Consider the following 24,782-nt stretch of genomic DNA (forward strand, 5'->3'; position numbering starts at 1 on the left):
TAAACATGCAAGAATGAAGCCTCCGAGTCTTTGTTAGAAGGAAAGAAGATCATGCATGGTCTGCTAACAATGGGAAAAAAAAAAAAAAAAAGGGAAAGAAACCAACCCAAGGAGAGATACCTGGAGGGAGTACTAGGCCTGCAGAGTTTTTCACTGTCTTCACAGGGATTATTTTAACAGCAGAAATAGAGCGTGCACGTAAAGGGTCGGCAGTTGCTGAAAACACAAAAGGGTAAATGGTGCATCCAGAAAAAAAACATTTGGGAAACCCTCAGGCAGTGGAGGAACCCGGCAGGGACAATAGGAGGAAGTCGCCCGCAGAGAACAATGGGAAGAGCAGTGGACGCAGGAACTTAAAATAACCCGTTTTCGCTCTTCAGAGTCCTGCGCCCGAGTGGGCAGAACCCTCCCGCCACCGCACCCCAAATGCAGCTGGTCTGTGCCTTTGCCGCCGGGCACACCAGGAACTTGCCAAGGCTCTGGGCAAGGGGACTTACAGAGACGCAGATGGCCTGGCAAACAGGAAGGGGAGAGCAAGTGGGGTCCCCGGGGCCCCTGGGAGAAGGCTTCTCGGAGGAGAATTACAGCTCATGGGCCCCAGAGGAGTGGAGGAAGGACAAGTCTGAGAGTCACCTAGTCCTTTCGGCCAGGATAGCTGCTACTCCAGGATCTTAACTCCTGGGGTCCTGGGCCTGCTCTGACAACCCTAGCCCTCTGGCCCCAGGCAAATCAGAATGGCCATCTGTTGGGCAGCAGATGGTCTACTTAAACCCGCCCCTTCCTGGGCAAGAGTTTGCCAAAGTGTCCGAATGCACACTTAAGACTCTGGGCGGTGCCCACGCACCTGGCCCAAGCAGCTCCCAAGCAGCTGGGGTACTGCCCGGTACGCGGGAGGAGGCTGCGGACCTCAAATCCAGGTGCTCAGACCTCCCTGGGCCCCCTGCCTCCCCAGGTTCTGGAATCACAATGGTGGGCATTTTCCCAAACCAGCCTTCTTGTGAGACCTCCTTCTGTCCCAATGGCAGCAAATAAAGAGAGATGTGCGCTCACGGGCTATGGACCAACGTCACACCAATGGGCAACACCCGGAGGTCTCAGGGCCCCAGATCCACATCATAACTGGGGTGGGGGGGGTGAGCTGTTTGGGAACCAAGACTGTCACAGCTGCATCAATATCATGCTGACGGGCTTGCCAAGGGGACGGGAAGGAGGAGGTACCCCTGCAAGGGCAGTTCACCTTCCAGTCCACCGGGCTGCCATTTCACGAGGCGCACGGCGGTCATCTGGCCGCCAAGAACTGAAGGGAAAACAACAATCCTGCACGTGTTCAGATACAAACGTGCTTTCACAGCAATCCTACCGACTGCTCCCCAGGCCACCTGGGAGGCTGGGTGGGAGGTTTTTGTTACCATTTTCAGAGGAAGAAGCAAGACTGTTGCTCGGAGTCAACCAGTGCTGAATGAAGAGAGAAAGACCAGAGCCTGACAGTGACCACCCCAGGCCGCCCTGATGGCTCCAGGGGGCATCTGCCTTGATTTTCCAACCAAAGGTGCATCTTATCGAGGAGAGAGTAGAGCGGAGCGCACCTCCACTTGCCACCCTGCCGTACACCCCAAAGTCTCCTGTCCCCCAACGGATTCACAGGGCTGAGCTTGACGGTGAGCACCAGACACCCACGTCTCCCCCACGTTCCTCAGAAGATGCTTAATCACTCCCCTGCGGGCACCGCCCTTCAACATCCCCTTAGCAACTTGGCCGAGGTTGGGAACATAGCCCCACACCAGGTAAGGAGAAGGGCAGCCAGGCAGGGAGGCAAAGGGCAGGACAGCAGGACCCCTCCTGCACAGGGGTGCCCTAACCAACGGGCCCTGGCACCCCAGCCCTACTATTCTCTACGTCCTCACTCTTGGCTGCTTTTTCTGACTTTCCACTTTGCCCTCTCTCAAAGGGAATATGTGGCTGACCCAGACAGTAATTACAAAGTCCAAACATGTCAAACTGTAAACGAACTCTGAGAGAGGGTGCATTGTGACTCAAAAGCCCAATGACAGGACTTCTGCCCTCCCTCTCTGATACCATAAGACATAATGGGATGAACACTGATAGAATCACTGGAACCTGTGTTTCAAGCAGGAAAAAATACTGCAGATCATCAAATTCCCTCATTTTCTAGATAAGGAAACTCATAGCCATATAGACAATGGGCCTCCCAAGAGGTGTCTGTTTATGAGTAGCAGGCTAGGACTCGAACCCCTGCCTCCTCTCAATGCAGAGTGACGTGGGAATCCTGCTGCTTGACTGTTCAGGATGAGAGATGGGATGACAGACGGGACCTCAAAGGTCATCCTATCCATCATTCCTTTCACACTTCCATCTTTTGTCCTAAAATTTTAAAAATTCAAAACCTGGGAGGATGCCCATGAAACGAATGTCACCAAAATGATTTATTTCAGCTATTTAGGCTCTAGCCTCAGGGTCAGGATGCTGAATATGTCACTATTTATCACCGGTGAAGATGAGATGCCAGGTAAGAGAGACTGTGGGCTGATAAATGCCATATACATGAGGCCTCTGTGACTTGGTGGGTGGTTCGCAGCATCCTGTGAGCTGGGAACAGTTGAACACGTCACCTCACAGTGGGAAGCGGCAGCCTCAGACTCAAGTCTCAGAAAGCCTGCGAACAGGTCTCTAGGTCACAGCCTAATTAGACCAGTGACTGTTCCCACCAGGCAGGTGGCCCCGGGCCCTGCTCTTTCTAAAAATGCCAGGCTTCCCTTCGAGAGCCTTACCTTTATCTTGCCCATTGCTGCCCGGTGCCAACCCATTCACCACGGCTTTGGAAGCGCCCACGTCACATTCTGAAAGAAAGAACGAAAAAGAGCATGAGGCTTGTGGTCACATCTCCCACCCTTTCTGAGTCCCGCCAGCACAAAGTTCTGGGTCTCAGGGGCTCTCTCAGGCCTGAACAGGGGCCCCGGAGCGTCATGGGAGAGTTCTGAGAATGCTTTGTGGCTTGAACCAGGGAGGACGCAAAAGCTGTTTGGATGGGAAGTGTGTTGTGAGTGATATTCTCTGGTCTCCTGGCTTGGCTTCAATTCTGACATTTAAAAAAAGAAAATCTTAATTCCCTCAAAGCAGCATCTCCTGCCTGACAAAGGCTTATCTACCATTCCAAGGCTGCTCAAAAGCATGCCTGTGAATCCTGAGAGCTGTCAGACAGTCAGGATAGAACCTCAGGCTCTGTGACACTTCCCTCCACCCCACCCCACACCTACAGCCACGGAAGCCACGCTGGCCCAGCCCCCAGACCACGGTCCCCAGCCACAGCTCTTGTGTTCTGGCTGTGGAGATGACCTGGCTCCCTGACTGCTCTTCCTGGCTCCGTCCTGCCCCTTTCTCCACCCCAGCCCTCAGTCTGTATCCCTAAGACCACCATCTACACCCCATAAGGCTGAAAACCCCCGGGGTGCAGGACAAAACAAGATGGGACAAAGCAATGTGAATTTCTAAGACCCTCCACTTTAAATGTACTGCATTTCACTTCTAATTTGAAAATAAAAATACTACCAGAGTCTAGAGTTGGGAAGTCAATCTTTTTTTTTTTTTTAAGTTATTTATCGGGCTGCACTGGGTCTTCATGGTGGCACACAACTAAGGATGTTCAGTTGCGACATTCGAACTCTCAGCTGTGGCACATGGGATCGAGTTTCCCGACCAGGGATGGAACCCAGGCCCCCTGCATTGGGAGCTTGGAGTCTTAGCCACTGGACCACCACCAGGCAAGGTCCCTGGGAAGTCAATCATTTATATTATCATTTCTACGAGGAAAAAAAATTGAACCTGGAATCAAGTTCCCCCAAATGTACAAATGATTGTTTGGAATATAATTTTTTAAGTAAGTGAGATGGCATAAGTGGTTATATTCAAATTAACAAACTGATCTTCGTAATGATTAAAAGCAAGCTGACAAGCAAGACCCAGTAGCCAGCCGTTACCCAGGGACAAAGCCTGGGTACCCACCCCAGACTCTAAGCCCTTCAGCCACTGGTGCCAGCCCTCTTCCAGCAGCAGCTCCCCTCCTGCTCCTGCCCACCATGACGGTCTCCTCACAACCTCTTCAGCAAATAAGATGCTTTCTGATCTTCAGGTCTTGGATCTTGAGAGGCCCTCAGCCAGGAAGGCCTGCGCCCCCTCTTCTACCTTGGGGAAATCCTCTGTACCTCGAGGTTTACCTTGAATGGCACCTCCTGTGTTGTTGGCGGGGACCTTTCAAAGTTCCGCTCAGCTGAACACACGGAGACCCTCACTGCCCACTGGCAGCCTGAGCGCCACCCAGTTTCCCATCCCAGAACTGATGGTGGAAGCCCGGAGAAGACAAGGGGGCAGGACCCGTGATCAGCAAGGTTGGGGTGACGCCACTGCAGCCGAGAGCCAAAAGTGTTAGTTGCTCAGTCATGTCTGACTCTTTGCAGCCCCATGGGCTGTAGCTCACCAGGTTCTTCTGTCCATGGAACTCTCCAGGCAAGAATGCTGGAATGGGTTGCCATTCCCTTCTCCAGGGAATCTGCCGGATCCAGGGATAGAACCTGGTCTCCCACATTGCAGGCAGATTCTTAACCATCTGAGCCACCAGGGAAGTAGCCAAGAACCAACCAAGCCACAAATATAATAGCCATGGTTTTATAAAGCCTCTATTTGCCTGATCTAAGGGTCCTTGCTGAGCATTCATTCCATAATTAGCACCTGATTTTTATCCTTAATATCCAAGCCCTAGAGCTAGGAGTTAAGAACTCTCATTTTATAGATAAGAAATCTAAAGCTCAGAAAGGATGCCAGGCTCTAAGATCACTAAGAGGGGATTTGAAGTCTGTTCTGATCCATCCCATGACTTATCTTCTTTGTCCCCAGCTGAGATGAACATTTATTTTTAAAATAAAAAATGGCTTTTATATATAGAATACTCTCTATATACAAATCAGATATACTCTAATAATGGTTTATATATATTCTATTTCCCCAAATGCCCTAAACCCCAGTAGTGAATTTGGCTGAGACTCAGTCATCCTACCTGGGCTCTTAATAATCAACCTCCATGACATCAACTACACCGACAGGTCAGCCCGGGTACTCCTGGATCCAGAGGCAAGCAAGGCCGCTGCCCTCCCTCACCCCCTCCAACCATAGTGGCCAGGACCACCTGATACTGGCTCCACAGGCCTCCTGTTCACTGCCCCCAATCCATCTGTAGAAGGTTAGTTCTCCAGACAAAGTTCCCTTTGCACCTACATTTCTGGGATGGATGGAAAGGGGTTGTTGGCAGAAAGCCAGAAACATAAGTAAAAGAAATATCATCCATCTTACCTCCCCATCTTTTCTCTCTGACTATATTTTCTTGGGCTCCAAAAATCACTGCAGACAGTGACTGAAACCATGAAACTAAAAGATGGCTTGCTCCTTGGAAGAAAAGCTATGACAAACCTAGATAGTGTATTAAAAAGCAGAGACATCACTCTGCCGACAAAAGTCCATATGGTCAAAGCTATTTTTCCAGTCATGTACAGATGTGAGAGTTGGATCATAAAGAAGGCTGAATGCCAAAGAAATGATGCTTTCAAATTGCTGAAGACTCCTGAGAGTCCCTTGGACTGCAAGGAGATCAAACACGTCAATCCTCAAGGATATCAACACCCTGCATATTCATTGGAAGAACTGATGCTAAAGCTCCAACACTTTGGTCACCTGATGCTAAGAGCCAATGATTGGGAAAGACCCTGATGCTGGGACAGATTGAGGGCAAGAGAAGGGGTAGAGAGGATGAGATGGTTGGAGAGCATCACCGACTCAATGGACATGAGTTTGAGCAAGTTCCAGGAGCTGGTGATGAACAGGGAAGCTTTGCATGCTGCAGTCCATGGGGTCACAAAGAGTCAGACATGACTAAGTAACTGAACAACAATCCCGTCCCTATGTACCTGCCCTCATTTCTCCTGATGGTCTCCTTCTTAGCACTGCAGGCCTGGCTTTGAGCCTCCATGTCTGGCTGAAGTAGCCCCAGGGCGTGGGACAAAGAACAAAATGGGATGAGCATCCCCAAGCCAGCAGCCTCAGAGCTTCCACAAGGCCCAGACCCATGTTCTTCCTTTCCTGTTTTTTTTTCTCCCCTTAAACTCAACCAACCAAACTTGAAGAAATTTGGAAAAGTAATTCCATCACCACAGACTCTCACTTCTGCAGCACAGTGTGCTGGTGACCAGCCACCTGGGGTTGGTTGCCTCAGCAGTCACTAGCCAGATGACCCCAGACAAATCACTGCCACACAAGGCCTCAGTTTCCTCATCTCTAGAATGGGAGTGGTAAGCCATGCCCACTTCCGTGGATCTGCAGGAGAACAAAATGAGATAAGCAGGTAAAGCCCTGCCTTGATGACTGGCAGCTCAGCTCAAACTAGGAATAAAAACAATGTATTGTCTTCATGTTGCTCTTTCAATCAAAGGTTAAGAACAAGTGTTTTTGTTTTTTTTTTTTTTAAAAAAAGAACAAGTGTTTTCTACATAGCTGCTTTCTTCCTGATGATCATTTTTATGGGTGGTATAATCTCCCATCAAGTAAACACACAGAATGAACCTGCTCATCCCCCACCTTCACATGGGTGATGTTTTTGTTTCCTTCGAATTAATACAGACATTCCCAAGAGGGGAGTTATCATGTCAAAGGGTCCAGATTTCTTGGACTCTTCCTGGGAAATGCCTCCTTTCAGCACCACGCCTAAGGGAAAACCCGGGGAGAAGTCCCAAGGGCATCTCCTCATCCTCCACGGCCCCTCCCTGCCCGCCTCTTCCGCCTTTATTTCTGCCAGGAATGGTGATGCCAGTTTAGGCTAATCCTGATATTAGAAGGACAAGAAACTCTGGGTGTTGGGGGGAAGTGCTGGCCTATTTTAAACGACGGCAAGAACAAAAAGCCCAACAAGAAGAAAAACTGAGTTAGATCAGGGGCTACTGGCAATGCCCAAGGGGAAAGGAAGGGACGCAGCCTTCCCATGAAGCAGAAGCATCACGGAGTCCAGGACCAGCCCAGTCCTGCTCCTTGCAAGGCTGGAAGCTGGGCTGATGACCCACGGACAGGACACTGGTCAGGCCTTGGGCACAGAGCTCGGCGCTTCAGAAGCGTTGCCTCACTCAATCCTCACAAACCCCCAACAGGCAATGCTTTCCTGATGTCCATCTTACGGAGGGGTTCACCACAGGCCAAAGCCTGCAGGGTGGTACTTGTGGCCCGAGCTGACCCACCTGGGGCCCTTTTCCTCCCAAGAAGCCCACGCTGTCTGGCAAGGGTTGGGATTCAGCTGAAAGGGCGTGTGAATGTGAATACACCCAAGGATTGGTTTTCACCTCCAGAGGTCTCTGATAACACTCTGGAGACACTGCAGGCTTGGAGGCGCCCAAGCGAGCTATCCACTAGGTCACCCTGTGGCCCACCCCGCCTGCAGGCCTCAGGAGGTGCCAGGGGACACTCAGTAGCCAAGGTGGGCCTCGATCTCCAGATGGAAACTTCTCTGCCTCAAATCCTGGCTGGAAAGCTGACAGCTCTCGGCTGCACCACAAGCAGGGACCTACCTATTCCCGTCTGTCTTCCCTAGCCCAGGTGTTCCACCCCAACTTTAAATTAAAAACTGCTCAGATGTGTAGGTTTTGAATTTTACTACCAAAAACATAACAAAAGCGTGGTTTTGCCCTGATAAAGGAAGTGATGGATTAGCTCATTCCTTGGGGCAATTATGGTCAATATGTTTACTTTTGCTATAGTCACTCAGATTAAGAAATGCCATCAAGGTGTATACACGTCAGCATTGATCAAATAGGAGCCTGGTGGGCTGCAGTCCATGGGGTCACAAAGAGTCAGGCACAACTGAGTGACTGAACACACACACACTTAAAACACCCAAAAGTTTACCATCAGTTCAGTTTAGTCGCTCAGTTGTCTACAACTCTTTGTGACCCCATGGACTGCAGCATGCCAGGCTTCCCTGTCCATCACCAGCTTCCAGAACTTGCTCAAATTCATGTCTATTGATTCGGTGATACCATTCAACCATTTCATCCTCTGTCATCCCCTTCTCCTCCTGCCTTCAATCTTTCCCAGTATCCAGGTCTTTTCTAAGGAATCAGTTCTTCGCATCAGATGGCCAAAGTATTGGAGTTTAGCTTCAGCATCAGTCCTTCCAATGAATATTCAGGCCTGATTTCCTTTAGGATCGACTGGTTGGATCTCCTTGCATTCCAAGGGACTCTCAAGAGTCTTCTCCAACACCACAGTTCAAAAGCATCGATTCTTCAGTGCTTAGCTTTCTTTATTGTCCAACTCACACATCCATACATGACTACTAGAAAAACCAAAGCTTTGACTAGATGGACCTTTGTTGGCAAAGTAATGTCTCTGCTTTTTAAAATGTTATCTAGGTTGGTCATAGCTTTTCTTCCAAGGAGCAAGTGTCTTTTAATTTCATGGCTGCAATCACCATCTGTAGTGACTTTGGGGCACAAGAAAATAAAGTCTGTCACTGTTTCCATTGTTTCCCACGAAGTGATGAGACTGGATGCCATGATCTTAGTTTTCTGAATGTTGAGTTTTAAGCCAACTTTTTCACTCTCTCTTTCATTTTCATCAAGAGGCTCTTCAGTTCTTCTTAACTTTCTGTCATAAAGGTGGTGTCATCTGCATATCTGAGGTTATTGATATTTCTCCCCACAATCTTGATTCCAGCTTGTGCTTCATCCAGCCTGGCATTTCGCATGATGTACTCTGCATATAAGTTAAATAAGCGGGGTGACAATATACAGCCTTGACGTACTCCTTTCCTGATTTAGAACCAGTCTGTTGTTTCATGTCCAGTTCTAACTGTTGCTTCCTGACATGCATACAGATTTCTCAGGAGGCAGATCAGGTGGTCTGGTATTCCCATCTCTTGAAGAATTTTTCAGTTTGTTGTGATCCACATAGTCAAAGGTGTTGGCATAGCTAATATAGCAGAAGTAGATGTTTTTTTTTTAATTCTCTTGCTTTTTTGATGATCCAAGGGCAACTTGAATATCTCGAAGTTCACAGTTCATGTACTGTTGAAGCCTGGCATGGAGAATTTTGAGCATTACTTTGCTAGCGTGTGAGATGAGTGTGATTGTGCAGTAGTTTGAACATTCTTTGGCACTGCCTTTCTTTGGGACTGGAATGAAAACTGACCTTTTCCAGTCCTGTGGCCACTGCTGAGTTTTCAGATTTGCCAGCATATTGAGTGCAGCACTTTCACAGCATTATCTTTTAGGATTTGAAATAGCTCAACTGGAATTTTATCACCTCCACTTAGCTTTGTTCATAGTGATGCTTCCTAAGGCCCACTTGACTTCGCATTCTAGGATGTCAGGCTCTGAGTGAGTGATCACACCATTGTGGTTATCTGGGTGATGAAGATCTTTTTTGCACAGTTCTTCTGTGTATTCTTGACACCTCTTCTTCATATCTTCTGCTTCCATTAGGTCCATAATGTTTCTGTCCTTTATTGAGCCCATCTTTGCAAGAAATGTTCCCTTGGTACCTCTAATTTTCTTGAAGAGATCTCTAGTCTTTCCCATTATATTGTTTTCCTCTATTTCTTTGCACTGATCACTGAGGAAGGCTTTCTCATCTCTCCTTGCTATTCTGTGGAACTCTGCATTAAAATGGGTATATCTTTCCTTTTCTGCTTTGCCTTTAGCTTCTCTTTTTTTTCTCAGCTATTTGTAAGGTCTCCTCAGACAACCATTTTGCCTTTTTGCATTTCTTTTTCTTGGAGATGGTCTTGATCACTGCCTCCTATACAATGTCACAAACCTTCGTCCGTAGTTCTTCAGGCACTCTATCAGATCCAATCCCTTGAATCTATTTGTCACTTCCACTGTATAATTGTAAGGGATGATTTAGGTCATACCTGAATGGTCCAGTGGTTTTCCCTACCTTCTTCAATTTCAGTCTAAATTTTGCAATAAAGAATTCATTATTTGAGCCAGAGTCAGCTCCCAGCCTTGCTTTTGCTGACTGTATAGAGCTTCTCCATCTTTGGCTGCAAAGAATATAATCAATCTGATTTTGGTATTGACCATTTGGCGATGTCCATGTATACAGTATTCTCTTGCATTGCTGGAAGAGGATGTTTGCTATGATCAGTGCGTTCTCTTGGCAAAACTCTGCTAGCCTTTGTCCTGCTTCATATTGTACTCCAAGGCCAAACTTCCCTGTTACTCCAGGTTATCTCTTGATTTCCTACTTTTGCATTCCAGTCTGCTATAATGAAAAGGACATCTTTTTTGGGTGTTACTTTTAGAAGGTCTTATAGGTCTTCATAGAACCATTCTATGGGACCGTACTGATGATGGAAATAAAGTTTGATGCTGTAAAGAACAATATTGCATTGGAACCTGGGATGTTAGGTCCACGAATCAAGGTAAATTGGAAGTGGTCGAACAGGGGATGGCAAAAGTGAACATCAACATTTTAGGAATCACTGAACTCAAATGGACTGAAATGGGCAAATTTAACTCAGATGACCATTATATCTACTACTGTGGGCAAGAATCCCTTAGAAGAAATGGAGTAACCCTCATAGTCAACAAGAGAGTCCAAAATGCAGTTCTCGGGTGCATTCTCAAAAACAACAGAATGATCTCTGTTCATTTCCAAGGCAAACCATTCAGTATCACAGCAAACCAAGTCTATGCCCCAACCGATAATGCTGAAGAAGCTGAAGTTGAACGGTTCTACGAAGTTTATTGTATACCAGTTATATCTCAATAAAGTTGTCAAATAGAGGGAAAGGGAACCCATTATAAAGATGAGAGCACAGTACATGTAAAGCATGGAGTGTAGTTCTTAATATACAGTAGGTACTCAATAAATCATTACTAATAAAGGTGATGATGACAATTCTTGACAAAGCTTTGGCACCTACCCAGGACTCGAAAAATAAAAAATGAAACACAGTTAGGGCCTTAAGAGTAAGTGGGAATTAGGAGCAAATGGTCCAGCTTTGTAGATTTGTCAAGAAGAGAAAGACAGGATTTTAAATGACTTACCAGAGCTCATGGTGGTGACAAGACAAGTCTTCTGCAACTGGGGCTCTATACTGCTCTGCAGAAAAACACAAACACACAATGGAATTGATGAATGGCAGGTTCGAGATAAATCCCTATGGTTTTAAAAATGCAAACACTGTATATAAGCCTTGATAAAACCAGGGGGCTGAACCAGGAGACACTTAGCCAGGCTTCCGGTTCTTAATTGGCTATGTACTGACATGACCTTGAACACATCACACAACCTCCTTGACCTCTGTTTCACCACCCATACTTGGTTTTGATACTATCCAAGAATCCATTCCACCTCTGACATTCTATTAAAAACCTCAAGTTACACAAGTCCCTGTGGATCAGGGAGAGGGTGAAGGAAAGAACAAACTTTCAGGACAGAGAAGTAAAGTCACAACACAATCTGGTTACTGGGGACTAATAATAAGATTATATATAGCTTACTATGCTCCAAGATACGCTGTAGGTGCCTTAATTCTATTAATTCACTTGATCCTCACAAAGACTCTACAAGGTAAGTACTAGCATTGTATTAGTTTACAGAGATGAAGAAACCAAAGCACACAGAGATGAACAGCTTGCTGCCCATGTGACAGAGTTGCTTCTGGAATCCAGGCAGCCTGACATGAAGGCCCAGGCACGTAGGAAAGACACTCTACTGCCTTGAGGTGGGAATGCAGTCCACTTACTCACTGATACGTAAATGGTAACCCTCTCATTTAATAAGGTCCCATCCCAAGTCCCCTCAAAACCACTGGGCTGCTGTCACTATAGTTGTACCTCTTCTAGAATCTTATCTAAATGGTATCATAGTATATGTAACCTTCTGTACCTGGCTTCTCTCTTTTAGCATAAAGCAATTTAGCAACTGGCCATACACGTGTGGGTTTATCTCCGGACTCCGTTCCATGGATCTGTTTTTATCTAATCCATTGTCTTGATGACTAGAGCTTTATAGTAAGCCTTGAAATCAGGTAATGTGAGTCTTCCAGTTTCATTCTTCTTCAAAATCATTTTGGTTCTTCTAAGTCCTTCACATTTTCATAAAAATTTTAGAGCCATCTTATCAATTCTCACCAAAAACCAAAACTACAAAAAAGCCTGCTGGAATTCTGAATGAGAACGTGCTGAGCCTATATATCAATCTAGGGAAAATTAGCATTTTAACCTTATTGAATTTTCCAATTCATAAGAATGGACTCTCTCCCTTTATGCAGATCTTTAATTTCCCTCAGCAGTGTTTTGCAGTTTTCAAGGTACAGGTCTTGCACTTATTTTGAATACAATGTCTAGCTGAACACATCTGAAGGACAATCTGTAAAGCAAGTCTTCAAAAGATGAAGAACCTTGCTATTTAATATGTGGTCTGCAGACCAGCAGCACCGACATCAGCTGGGAACTTACTGAAAAATGGAGAAAGTTAGAAATCAAACCCTCCATCAGCTGAATCAGAACCTGTATTTTAACAAGATCTCCAGCTGGTCTCTATGTACTTTCAAATGTGAGACACAATGGTGTAGAGGCCATCAACTTCCTGGTTCATGAATTCTGTAATAAGGTCATGGTACGGTCCCAGGGTCTGCACCAAGGGACATGCTTTAATTTCCTTTTTTAACACTGAAGTCGGGCACTGGTTTCCTTTCTGGGCAGTTATCTTGTTCGCTGCCCTTGGAATTGACTGCATAGAACCTGGGGGCAAAAGGGAAATCATTCTAAGTCCATCTCAGCTCAAATGAGCAGTAATTCTGCCTCTGTCACGTCAAGTACATCTGGGACTACCCATGACCTTCAACTGCCCCTCAGACTGTTCCCTAAGCTGGAGAACCATCACACTTTCAGTTAAGAACACAACCTGCTGTGTTCTGTACGCTCGGGTGGTTTCCAATCTTGGTTTTATGATACCTTCATTTGCTTCCCAGGGCCAAAAAGGATGTCAGGATATCATCCAAATGCTTTACTTTTTAAATACTTGTAATAATTATGCTAAGGTTTTATTTAACTTTTAAAGCACAACTGAAGAAACCTTTTTGTTTCAACCATGCAGTTATCTTAATAGAGAGTATTGTTCTTTTACAATCTTTTCTAACCTTTATCTGCATAAACAGTATTTACATAGTTGTAAACAATGTCTGGACAGCTTTGTGTTCCAGTTCTCAAATATTTCATGAACAGTTTTCTGGATTTTTACAGTCATACTCATCATTTTAATGGCTGTAACATTCCATAATTCATTTATCAACTCCCTCTGTACAGTTTGTTTTAACTTTAAAAATAAATACATAAATGGAATATTACTCAGCTATAAAAAAAATGAAACAATGCCATTTGTAGCAACACAGAAGGACTTATCATCCTACTGAGCGAAGTAAATCTGACAAATATCATATGATATTAATTTTATGTGGCATCTAAAAAATGATACAAATGAACTTATTTACAAAACAGAAATAGACTCACAGACATAGAAAACAAACTTCTGGTTACCAAAGGGGAAAGTGGGGAGGGGAGAATAAATTAGTTTGTGATTAACAGATACACACTGTTATATATGAAATAAACAATAGGAATCTACTGTATAATGCAGGGAACTGTAAATACACACAATATACACATAAAACTGAATCATTCTGCTGTACACCTGAAACTAACAACATTATAAATCAACTATTCAATTTTTTTTTTTAAGTACATAGCACAATAGCATTCTTAGGCTGGAGAAGAAATTAATGGAAATGTCTTATAAAGCAAATAAAAAGGATGCCTCAACTCATACATGTTGAGTCTTGACCATCTATTATATGTGGGTCACCCTTTGTATATTTTATATTTCTCAGTACAGATACTAGTAGCTTCTAGATGTCAGCCCTACCCTTATTTAAAAAGTGGTCTAAAGTACATATGGGCAGGGACAGAATCCCAAATACTAACCATCACTTTGCCCCAAACATCCATCAACCAGAGTAGATGCCAGGTGTAGCGCCCTCGATGGAGGGAGGGGGGCCCTGGAGGAGGGCCCTCCCCAGGCCAAGTGTTTACAGTTTAGTGGCTGGATTGCAACAAGACGGAAAGAGAATGGGCCCAGGGTGGTAGGACACAACTCCAGTACCTTAGGAACTTGTATGACAGCAGTAGGCGGTGATGGCAATGTCTAGGTAGTTACCAGCTCCACACACAGAGACTTTGGGGGTAGTAGATTCTGCTCTGCTCTCACTTGACTGTTTACATAGGCAGCAGGTGACACGAAGCAGGGGGTAGATTAAAATAAAAACTGCAGCAGTGGCAGTTGTACCAAGGATGGTGCCTGGTGTCCTGTCCCCGGCAGTAGTTGCAACAGCAACAACACCCCACCCAGACTATTCTAGGGCCTTGTGTTGGCTCTGAGTCCACCAGTTCAGCCTCTGAATTTCTGCCCCTGTTCTGAGGGTGATTCTCCTGTTTCTGGCTAACTCCAAACTACCTGAGATCTTGCCAATAAATCCCCCTTTCAGTCTGAGTTAGCCAGAGGCAATGTCTGGATGTTTGCAACCCAAGCAGCACAAGATGAGGGGGAGGAGGGAGCCCCCAAGGTTTTGCTAGAGAAGAGAATCATCATTCCTCTCTCCTGATGAACCCCAAGAGGCTCAGCAATCGGTTTTGTCCCTACGGCCTGAAAAGCTCAGAGTCAGGGCGGTGGGGATGCTATCAGGAAGCTGCACAAACTAAGGCTGAGCAGAAGAACGCTGAAGTCTTTGGAAGTCTCAATGTAATCCAGGCAGTTTCTTTAGAGATAGTTTGAGTATTGCCATCATATGTAGAATGTGATAGTTTATTTTACATAAAAACCTCTGACACTTACTGTTTATTTAAAAATGAAGCTGTAAAGGGTTTGAGTCGGTTGAGAACATGATGGCACATCTTTGGAATTTCTCCTCCAAGTCCCCTCCAAAGGAGGCAGAGGGCCTCCAAAGGAGGCAGAGAGCCAAAAAGATGAACAGTGCCGCCTAGTGGCAAAACTGGACCACTGCAAGGGAGCAGCAATCCCCTGGGGGGTTGCAGGAACCTACAGTGTCTCAGCTTGGGTGGGCCAGGTAGGGTCAAGCCACCATTCCACCCCTTGGGCAGTCAGGATATCTGTACTTGGTCAAAACACCACACATCAACACAGACATTCCACCAAAAGAACAAGATGTGAAGTAGTCAGTCTTGCTAAGAATGCATTCAAATAATTAATGGTTCTGCACCATCACTCTCTGATTCCAAGACCCTATAATTCTGAGATAAGTCTAAATGACACAGTGAATAATCACTAAAAAGCAAAAGTTATGCTCATGTTTCCAGCTGAAACAGAATCCAATAACTAAATATGGACTGTTTATTGGGGAAGGAAAAAAGGTCCTTCCTTATATGGATGATTCAGGAATATATGACAAGGGAGGAGTTGAGTTTGTCTGTAAAAATGAATTCAAGGTCCAGCAAAGATTTTTGGAAGAGAATGAGCCCCTGGGTGACCTCTCACACAGCATGCTCCCTATGACTTTTGGTGTTTTATCTCCATTGCTTCTTTCCAAACACACACACACACACACACACACACAACTGCAAGAGACTGGAACGGTGACACTGTGTCATCCTCGGAACTGAGCATTTAGTGTTCAGTTAGGAACTTTGCCCCCATCTCTATTTAGCCTTCAGAACCTCACTTTCAAGTCTTATGTTCAAAATAACCAAAGACTGTCTTTAACTCCACTATAACTTGGCTATAAGAAACTAGTTTCCCATTCAACCAAACTATGATAATACTCCAGCTTTGAAATCCAATCTGGGACTTGATATCTATACCAATAGTTATTTATTTAGAACTATCTGTCTATAAAACTATGTTTGCAGGTACTTCCAATGACTTGAAAAGAATAATATGGACAGCTCACAAAGCCCACAACACATGCTTGACCTTATTGCTTTTATACTTGCTGATCTACCAGCAAAGGCATGTTTCTCCAATTATTTGACAGTTCATCCTCTTCTCAATCTCTAGTTAAGTCATTTCTCTTCAAATGTATTCTCGACATTATTAGAGAGGGTGCAGAGACTCTTCAGAAAGCCAGAAAGGATAAACATTGAGTTGCTAACACTTCCTTTCAAGGGGAGGAAGTTAGGATAAACTTGACCCTGACATTAACTTCAGCCTGGAATTCCATGACACGATAGGGGGCTCAGAACACAACAAGCACATGGTTTCTGTGAAAAGACTGGTGCTTCTGGAGAGAGAGCAATAGGAAAACATATCAGAAAGGCCATCCCCCACATCCTCCCATTTCCTCCTGGAAACCCTCCAATATAGTTTCCGTTCTAACCAATTATCTAAAATGGCCTTCAGAAAGGTTTCCAGTGCACACACATAGCCAAGCCCAGCAGTTTCTGCAGTGGTCTGGGCCTCACTGACCTTTCCACTGAATTTAAGACAGTTAACTCCTTCCTCCTCCCCCAAGTACTTTCTGGTCCAGATTTCTAAGTGTCGCTGCGGACTCGTTTACACTGAGCCATGAGGCTCTTCCTTCTATAATAGGACCTCTGTAGTTCTTCTAGGAGTTTAAAGATCTAGAGGACCCTGAGCTGTGTCCTCATTCCTTTCCAACTACATGCTCACTTCCTGGAGGATTTCACATGGACTGTTAGAACCAGAAGGATCCGTGCAGGTTACCTAGCCCCTTCGCCTGGTTTTCCAGCTGTTTTGGAAGAAAGTTCCATGAGCCCCTCAGGCTACTAGGACAGCTGTGCTATTATGGATTTCATTCATTTATTCTTGTTGAGCTTTCCTTGGATGAATGGGCTCTATGGCTACTAAAAAAAACAGAAATCTAACACGCACCCTTATTATTTCGGTGCAAAAACAGAATCAGAAAAAGTCTCCTGTAGTCTTGCTCTTCATTCCATCTACTAAGCCCCATTTCCCTCCTACTCCTTTTTTTTTTCTTTTGAATTTTTATTGGAGTATAGTTGATTAAAATGTTAGTTTCTGCTGTACAGAAAGTGAATCAGTTACGCACATACATATATCCACTCTTTTTAAGATTCTTTTCCATATAGGCCACTACAGAGTATTCAGTAGAGTTCCCTGGGCTATATAGCAGGTCTCTATTAGTTATTTATTTTATATATAGGAGTGTGTATATGTCCATCCCAATCTCACAGTTTACTCCTCCCCCACTTCCCCCAGGTAACCATAAGTTTGTTTTCTATGTCTGTGAGTCTGTTTCTGTTTCATAAATAAGTTCATTTGTGTTGTTTTAGATTCCTCATGTAAGTGATATCATGTGATATTTGTCTTTCTCTGTCTGACTTACTTCACTCAGTATGACAGTGTCTAGGTCCACCTATGTTGCTACAAAAGGCATTATTCCATTGCAGCACTATTTACAATAGTCAGGACATGGAAGCAACCTAAATGTCCATTGACAGAGGAATGGATAAAGACACGGTACATATACACAACGGAGTATTACCTAGCCTCATATCCTTCTTCCTCCTCAGGGCACCTTTGGTCTCCTGGCAATGGACCCTGAATTCCAGATGAGAATCAACCCTCCACAGCTAATGCATGAACTGGTCAGTGCCCTTTTCCCCTTTAACTTCTGATATCACTCACCAAACATGTCCTATGTACTGTGTACTAAATGCTCACCAAACGTGCAACGCGTCCTGGTAATCAGTTACAAAAACTGGCCAAGGCTGTTACTCATCTTTTCCCAGCCTGCCTTCCCAGTCTCCACTCCTCCAATCAAACCCTCTGGACAGTGAGGCCCCTCCAGCAGGCCAGGGTCTTGCTCACCTCTCTCTCCTAACATCCAGCATGATGCCTAGCTCACAGCAGGCACCCACTAGTGTTGGTGGGGTGAACGTCCCTTGTGCAGGTCTGAGTGCACTGCTTTCTCTCCCTCCCCCTGACCTTCCATCCCACACCTGCTGCGTTGTCTAGTCAATTCTTCTGCCCTCATGACTCATGCACCCCAGCCACCTCTGCTTTTCCATCCTCACACTCACCATTCTTTTCCATTGCCTCATTCCCAGACCATTACAATGGCCCAATAAGCCTCAGAATCACTGTATAGCCCATTGGAGGGGGAAAACAAAAATCCATGGGTTCTCTATAAGCTCAGAGGGGGCTGGTTGGGCAGGGCAGGGCAAAAGGAAAAAAGGTAGTGAACCTTCTAGGGAAGAAAAATGTTTATCTAAAACACAGGCCAGATGATACCATCCCTACAGCATTTTTTTTTTTTTAATGTCAGATTATACTTTTAATGCTGTGTCAGTCAAAACACACCTGTGAAGCAAAGCAGTCCACACGCTACCACTCTGTGACCTTGGCCACCACTCATTCTCATCATCTATTGCTTTTACCGTCAAGTGTGAAACCTAAAAGTGGGTACCTCGTTAAACTTGCCAGGGAACTGTATATATTGGGTTAAATATCCGGTGTTTCTCTGTGAGGTTTCTTGAAATGACCAACCAGAGGCCCCATTATGTTATACCTCTTTTTCTTTGTAACAGGAAAAGTGTAAAGCATTATATGCTGTTTTTTAAAATATATATGATTTTGTTTTCAGCCTAGCGTCCAGCAGCTTCACAGCTAATGCCTTAAAGATGGGCATATCAAATTGGTCTGATCTGTAGGCCCAGCCACTTGGCGGAAGCTACAGAGGAAACGGAACAAGAGTGACTGGCCATTTGTAGTTAGTAAATATGGCTTTATGGTCTGCACAGCCCCCTTTGCCTGGATCAGCTTCATTGACTTTTCTCCAGTATTTTAAACTAACAGTTTAAGTAATGCTCTCAGGACAGTAATATTAGTATGTCAGATCTGTTGTGCTCACTTCATTCTACCTGAACTGATATTTCCCCCATCAGACACTGCCTTATCACTTCTCCTGTTTGACAAGTCTGAAAGTGAAGTCACTCAGTCGTGTCCAACTCTTTGCGACCCCACGGACTGTAGTCTACCAGGCTCCTCTGTCCATGGGATTTTCCAGGCAAGAATACCGGAGTGGGTTGCCATTTCCTTCTCCCCTACAGCATTTCTTTATACCTACTGTGCATCCAAAATAGTACCTAGCCCATAGGAGACCAATGTGAATCAGACAGTTGCTGTCCTTGAGGCCATCATGGAGTTGCAAGACAACAGATATGTCCCATTTAATATAATATGATGGGTAACCCTCTGCTAGTGATCTGACCTAAATGTTACAGGAAGATAGAAAGAAGAGGAATAAATTCTGTAAGGAGAAAGAATCAAGGAATGATAAACACTAAAATGTTTAAATGTTCAATGGCACACCTTCTAAAATCACCTTAAATGTCACACTTTGGGAAACATTGGTGTAAATGTCCAAATTCCTTAACCTACCGTAAGGCTCTGTAAGATGAAGTCCCAATGACTTTTCTAGTCTCATCTCCCCCAGGTACTCAATAAGCCCTAAACTCCATGTGTATCATATTCATCACTCCCATGGAATCCTGAATGAGATTTCCCATTTCCAAGTCGTTAATCTCATTGTTGCTTCCCACTAAAGCCTTCTCCCTCATCTCCCCAAACATTCAGACCAATCCTAGTTACCAGATGCATTGACCCAACAAAAATGGAAGATTTTAATTCTTGTTTTAGTCTTATTTTTAGTCACTATTAAAGAGAGTCGTGATGGTAATAAGACTTATTTAATAATCTTGGAATTCAGAAATCCCATGCCCAAGTTCCCACTAAATTCATCACACTTTCATCCCAGGCTCTTGCCAGAGGTGAAATCAAGCAAGATCCAGAGTTGGACAATTAGCTATGGATAAATCTGCAATTACTTTTTCCCCTTTTATACTTATGTGAAGTCTTTCAGTAAACATGCAAAGTTGATTCTGCCAACAAAATTGGCAATACGCAAAAGAGCCCTAAAGAGTTTCAAGTCTTATACATGTAAAATTATTTCATCTTTAGACAACAGAATTTAGGAGGTAATACATGATTACAAGTTATGTAATATAACGCATGGTTTACAATAAACATAATAGGATTACTATCCTTGTTTTACAGTGTACTCAATACTTATTGCAAGAAAAATTGTTAAAGGCATGAAGAAATTCCAAGAAAAAAATATGACTAACCATTTTTTCCACTTCTTAAATCAGCCCACAAGTTTAAAAACATTAATGCTCAGTGTGAACAAATGCAAAGCCACTGACATTTTCCTACAATCAGCGACACCATAAACTGTTACCATTGTTTTCAGCATAGAACATCAAGACTTAATGTAGTTCACATCCTTTGTGCTCTAGGGGAACCTAGCCCAGAGAAAGAATGCCAAATAACAATAAAGCTACGTAGACAGAAATGTTTACTACAGCTTTATTAACCATGAAAACCAAGAAACACTGCTGTGTTCAGTAACAGGGAGACAATTACAACAGCCACTCACCTCCTAGGTGGACTGAACCATTATGAAAATAATGGTTATGTAGAACATACAACATGGGAAAACACTTCTTATAAGGTTAGGTGAATACCACAATATTATTAAGTAATTAGCCTCCAATTAAAATAAATTAATTAAAAAAGATTAGGTGAATAAAAAGCAGCAACAGGTCTGCATGACATTTCTGATTATAAATATGTAAAAATCAAAACACATGCACATACTACAAAGAAAAATATGACAAATTCTAACAATGATGTGGTAGAGTAGAGTTACAGGTAACTTTGAAGTTTCATTTCTATTTTCCAAACAGTAGATAATGTGGTTATAAAACACGTCTTCTTAAATGACGGGAAATTGTTTTTTAGTCTCATCCCTGGCATTTGATATGCAATTGTGTCATCTTTAGAACTTTAAAGAGCAAATTCTAGAAGACTAAAAAAAGTTAAAAAAAGAAAAAAGAAAGAAAAGCCACCAACAATCTTGTCCACTAGAATACGGCAGCCCCACATGATGTAATCTTTTCTCACAACCCATAACAAACACCCAAACATGGAATTACAACATTAATTGCCAGTGATCACTTTGTTTAATGAAGCCAAACTACTCTCGTGCAGTTCCTTATGAGGACAAGGGGTCAATAAAATGACTAGAATGTTCAGCCAGATTTCCTAAAGAAGCAATTGTACCAAACTATTTTATCTTAAAATAGTCCACAGGGACTGCCAGGTGACAACACACACAGTACCCCATGGCCCCTACTCGCTGCCAATTCCCTACTCCTGAGTCCATGGCATTCCAGAGCCCTGAGCTCCTCACACTCTTTATATGTACAGCTCTGGGCACACACCATTTTTTAAGCATGCATTGTTAACCGAGACAAGTCTCAAATACAAAAACTGGCCCATTTGTGTTTCCCAAATATGGCTGCGTGTACAGAACCAAAATAAAGCTGTCTCATTGCAGCATCCAGTACCCTCGAAACCTTCCACTTAGGAGATCTAGATAATTGAAACAAGGGCAGGTTCCCAAATTCGTTAGATAATAGCAAAATATCTTAGCTCTGCTTAAATTGTAAATACACAACCTCAAACTAATAGAGGCAAGCCCAGGATATAAATGACACCTTTCTTCAGAAGCCGTCACTACACAATGTCTACCTGTGGAGACTACACAAATGAAAGCGTTTTGAATTCTCAGGAGAGTGAAGGTTGAACCACAGGCTATAACTGAAGAGACTAATAAGTTACTGTGTGTGGCTGAAAAAAAAATTTAAACTGCTGAAAAGGGGTTTTTTAGAGGTTGAGAATGAGAAAGAAGGGTGAGTTTGATATGGCAGGAGAGGTGTCCAATCTTAATCCCTAATTCCCACTCAACTTCTCTTTTAAACCACAAAATTCCTAAGGCTACATATTTACCACATCGTATATCATAAAGACATCTGCAGTGCAGGCCCCTACCACGCTCAGGAATGAGGGAACAGAAGTTCCATTCAGTAAAAAGACTCTGGGTCTTTTACAAATACATAACTTAAATACCTCAATTCATAATACTGGCTTATTCAGGAATTGCTTGTTTTCTTTAGATGTTCTGAAATTTTACTCACAGTATACTAACCTAGCAAAAAACCAATAGAAACACTGAAAACATCATCTTTTCTGAGAAAACCTTTCAGCGGCATTTGTCTAATAACTTAGGGGGAACACATACAGTCTGGCCAGAATCAATAACCCCTGAACCCAAGCCTTGGAGACTGAGGACTGCATCAGATCCTTGGTGCCTAACAATAATATATGTGAGATGCTGATTTCCATTCATCATGCGGTGAACTGCAGTACTTTGGCTATTTTTCTTTTTTAATTGCATTCTGAACTAATTTTAGGCAAATTTTTAGTTTATCAGGTGTAAAAGCTACATCCAAACATTGAAAATACAATGTAAATTTCTGAAACGAGTTTTCCTCCAACTAAGCTAAAATCACTAAAAATATTCAATATAGTGTCAAAGTCATAGCAAACATTCAGTAAAAAGTTTTTGGGTTTTTTTTTTAACCTATGTTATTTCTCAGACCAGATTACCTGGAAATCAGTTGGTACCTATTATGCATTTATATATTAATAAACATTATATGTATGCATATATACACACACATTTATTACTTCAGTTGTTCGATGTGTATCCAACTATATCAATAATCACTTTGAATATCAATGTTCTAAACGCCTTAATTAAAAGAGATTATTGCATGCTTAGTCACATCCAACTTTTTGCGACCCCAGGCTCCTCTGTCCCATGGGATTCACCAGGCAAGAATACTGGAGTGGGTAGCCATTACATTCTGGGGGAATCTTTCCAGCCACGGAGTCCTGCATTGCAGGTGGACTCTTCACTGTTTGAGCCACGTGGGAAGCCCAAAAGAGATTATTGGAGTGGATCAAAAAACAAGACCCAACTATGTGCTGTAAGAAACCCACTTTAATTATAAAGACACAGATTAAAAGTAAATAGATGAAGAAAAATATACTGTGCTAACAGTTTCTATATGTGTTTTGTGGCTATGCAAAACAACCACACATTCAGGAAAAAAAAAGTTAAAAGAACTAGATTTAAACCCAAACTCTATAAGCCTCGGTTTACTCACCTACAAAAAGAAACGAATAATATCTAATTCCATAAGGTGCTTCTAAATTTTAAAAGCTATATGAAATATTGTAAAGTGCTGTTATAAAAGGAAAAGTATTCTGGTGAAGAGATACAGCTCTAGTCCTATTATCCATGTATTGCTTTAAGAGATGGATGAATATCTTAGCATGAAGTTGATATTACCAACACTTGATCAAATAAAGCATCAGGCTTTATATCCTGAAGTAGCATCCAAGAACCAAGAAATTCATCTCTGGTTCTGCCTTCCTATGCAAAGTCAGGCAATGAAGGACACTCTGCATAAAAGCATTGTATTTTAAGATACTTCAGAGTTGCTCTCTAAGGTCAGGTCTCGAGGAGCCACACCATTATTTCAAGACCCGTTTACTGTGCACGCATACTATGCAGGCTCTCTGCACATGCTTCAGAACAGACAGATGAACCATCTCTTCGTATCCTAAAGGCCAACTGTGAGCCAGACCCTTCTGTACATCATTTCTACTTTTAAGAACCCCTTATAAGGTTTCCATACCCATCTAGCAAATGAAGAAATTGAGCCTTGACAGACGTGAAAACTCATTGAAAAATCTTGCAGAAGTAGGAGAGATCCTGGCACAGGCCCCCAAGCCCCGGATCAACCCATGATCCTCACCCAAAGAGGCAAGACACAGTCCCAGCCAAAAGCAAGAGGCCCCTTTGTGAAGGTTGTTCAGAGATCTGACACACCTTAAAAAGAGATGCGTAATCTTTAGGGGGCATTTTTATCCAGCTGTGGTAATCAAAATTTATCAACCAAGATAAGAGATGGTGCCTGCCCTCAGAGACCTTACATTCTAGTTGAGAAGACTAACAGCCTTGAAACCCTGAAGAGGCACTAAAGACAGCATGAAAGAGCATCTCTGGACTGCCCTCCACTGTAGGAATATCCCAGCCGAGAGAAGGCCAAGCTTCAAGACTCACCAGGGAAAGACCAGGGGACAGGCTGACAAATCCACCCTCTTCTGACTGTTTAAAATATCCTTGTAGCTCTTACAATATTAACTCCTCTGGAGAGGGTTCACTGGGGAGACTAGATCACACACAGTACTTGCCAGCAGCCTTTAGGAAGCAATGGCACCCATCAACACCCCCTTACCCACACACACCTGTAAAAGACTTAGAGGGACTCCGGAATAAACAACCTGGCTTTCGGCTGCTGCTCTGCCACTTAACTAGATGCTCGAGCTGACTTCTGTCAGTCAACCTTGGCAAGACTCAGTCTCCTCATCTATAAAACAGGAATAATAGCCATCAGCCTCAAAGGCTCAGGGTGAGCATTAAATGAGGTCAAACACAACAAGCGATGACCACAGTGTTACAAAGTGTTCAACAAATTCTAGCTTCTTTCAGGAGGATGAGCATCATCCATAGTATCTGAGGCTCAAAACCACTTTCTCCTCAGCTGGCTTCTCTGAGTAGCAGCTGATGTTCTCTTTTCAACTGCAGGTAGGTTAGACTCTTCAAGTTAATTAAAACGAAAGTCTCACCCAGTTCTCCTTTCAAGACTTGGCTCACTGCATGCTCTTCCTGTCCCTCCTGAAGTTGCCTGGCC

General features: G+C 43.7%; 1 protein-coding gene across 2 annotated transcripts in view; it reads right to left on the reverse strand.

Annotated features, from left to right (window-relative positions):
* The window catches only part of SORBS1 (sorbin and SH3 domain containing 1), a 234,492-nt gene that overhangs the window by 109,260 nt on the left and 100,450 nt on the right, over positions 1-24,782 (reverse strand). Inside the window, exons 3-5 of one of the 2 annotated variants that reach the window (XM_065922955.1) lie at positions 11,103-11,157; positions 2,790-2,858; positions 121-216 (exon numbers count right to left, since the gene is read on the reverse strand). In XM_065922955.1, coding sequence (XP_065779027.1) covers positions 121-216; positions 2,790-2,858; positions 11,103-11,112 — 175 coding nt within the window. In that variant the 5' untranslated portion in view covers positions 11,113-11,157. The remainder of the gene's footprint in view (positions 1-120; positions 217-2,789; positions 2,859-11,102; positions 11,158-24,782) is intronic. The other variant, XM_065922954.1, reaches the window with a different exon arrangement.

The sequence above is a fragment of the Muntiacus reevesi genome, chromosome 2, assembly GCF_963930625.1.
Source record: "Muntiacus reevesi chromosome 2, mMunRee1.1, whole genome shotgun sequence".
In the NCBI taxonomy this organism is placed as follows: Eukaryota; Metazoa; Chordata; class Mammalia; order Artiodactyla; family Cervidae; genus Muntiacus; species Muntiacus reevesi.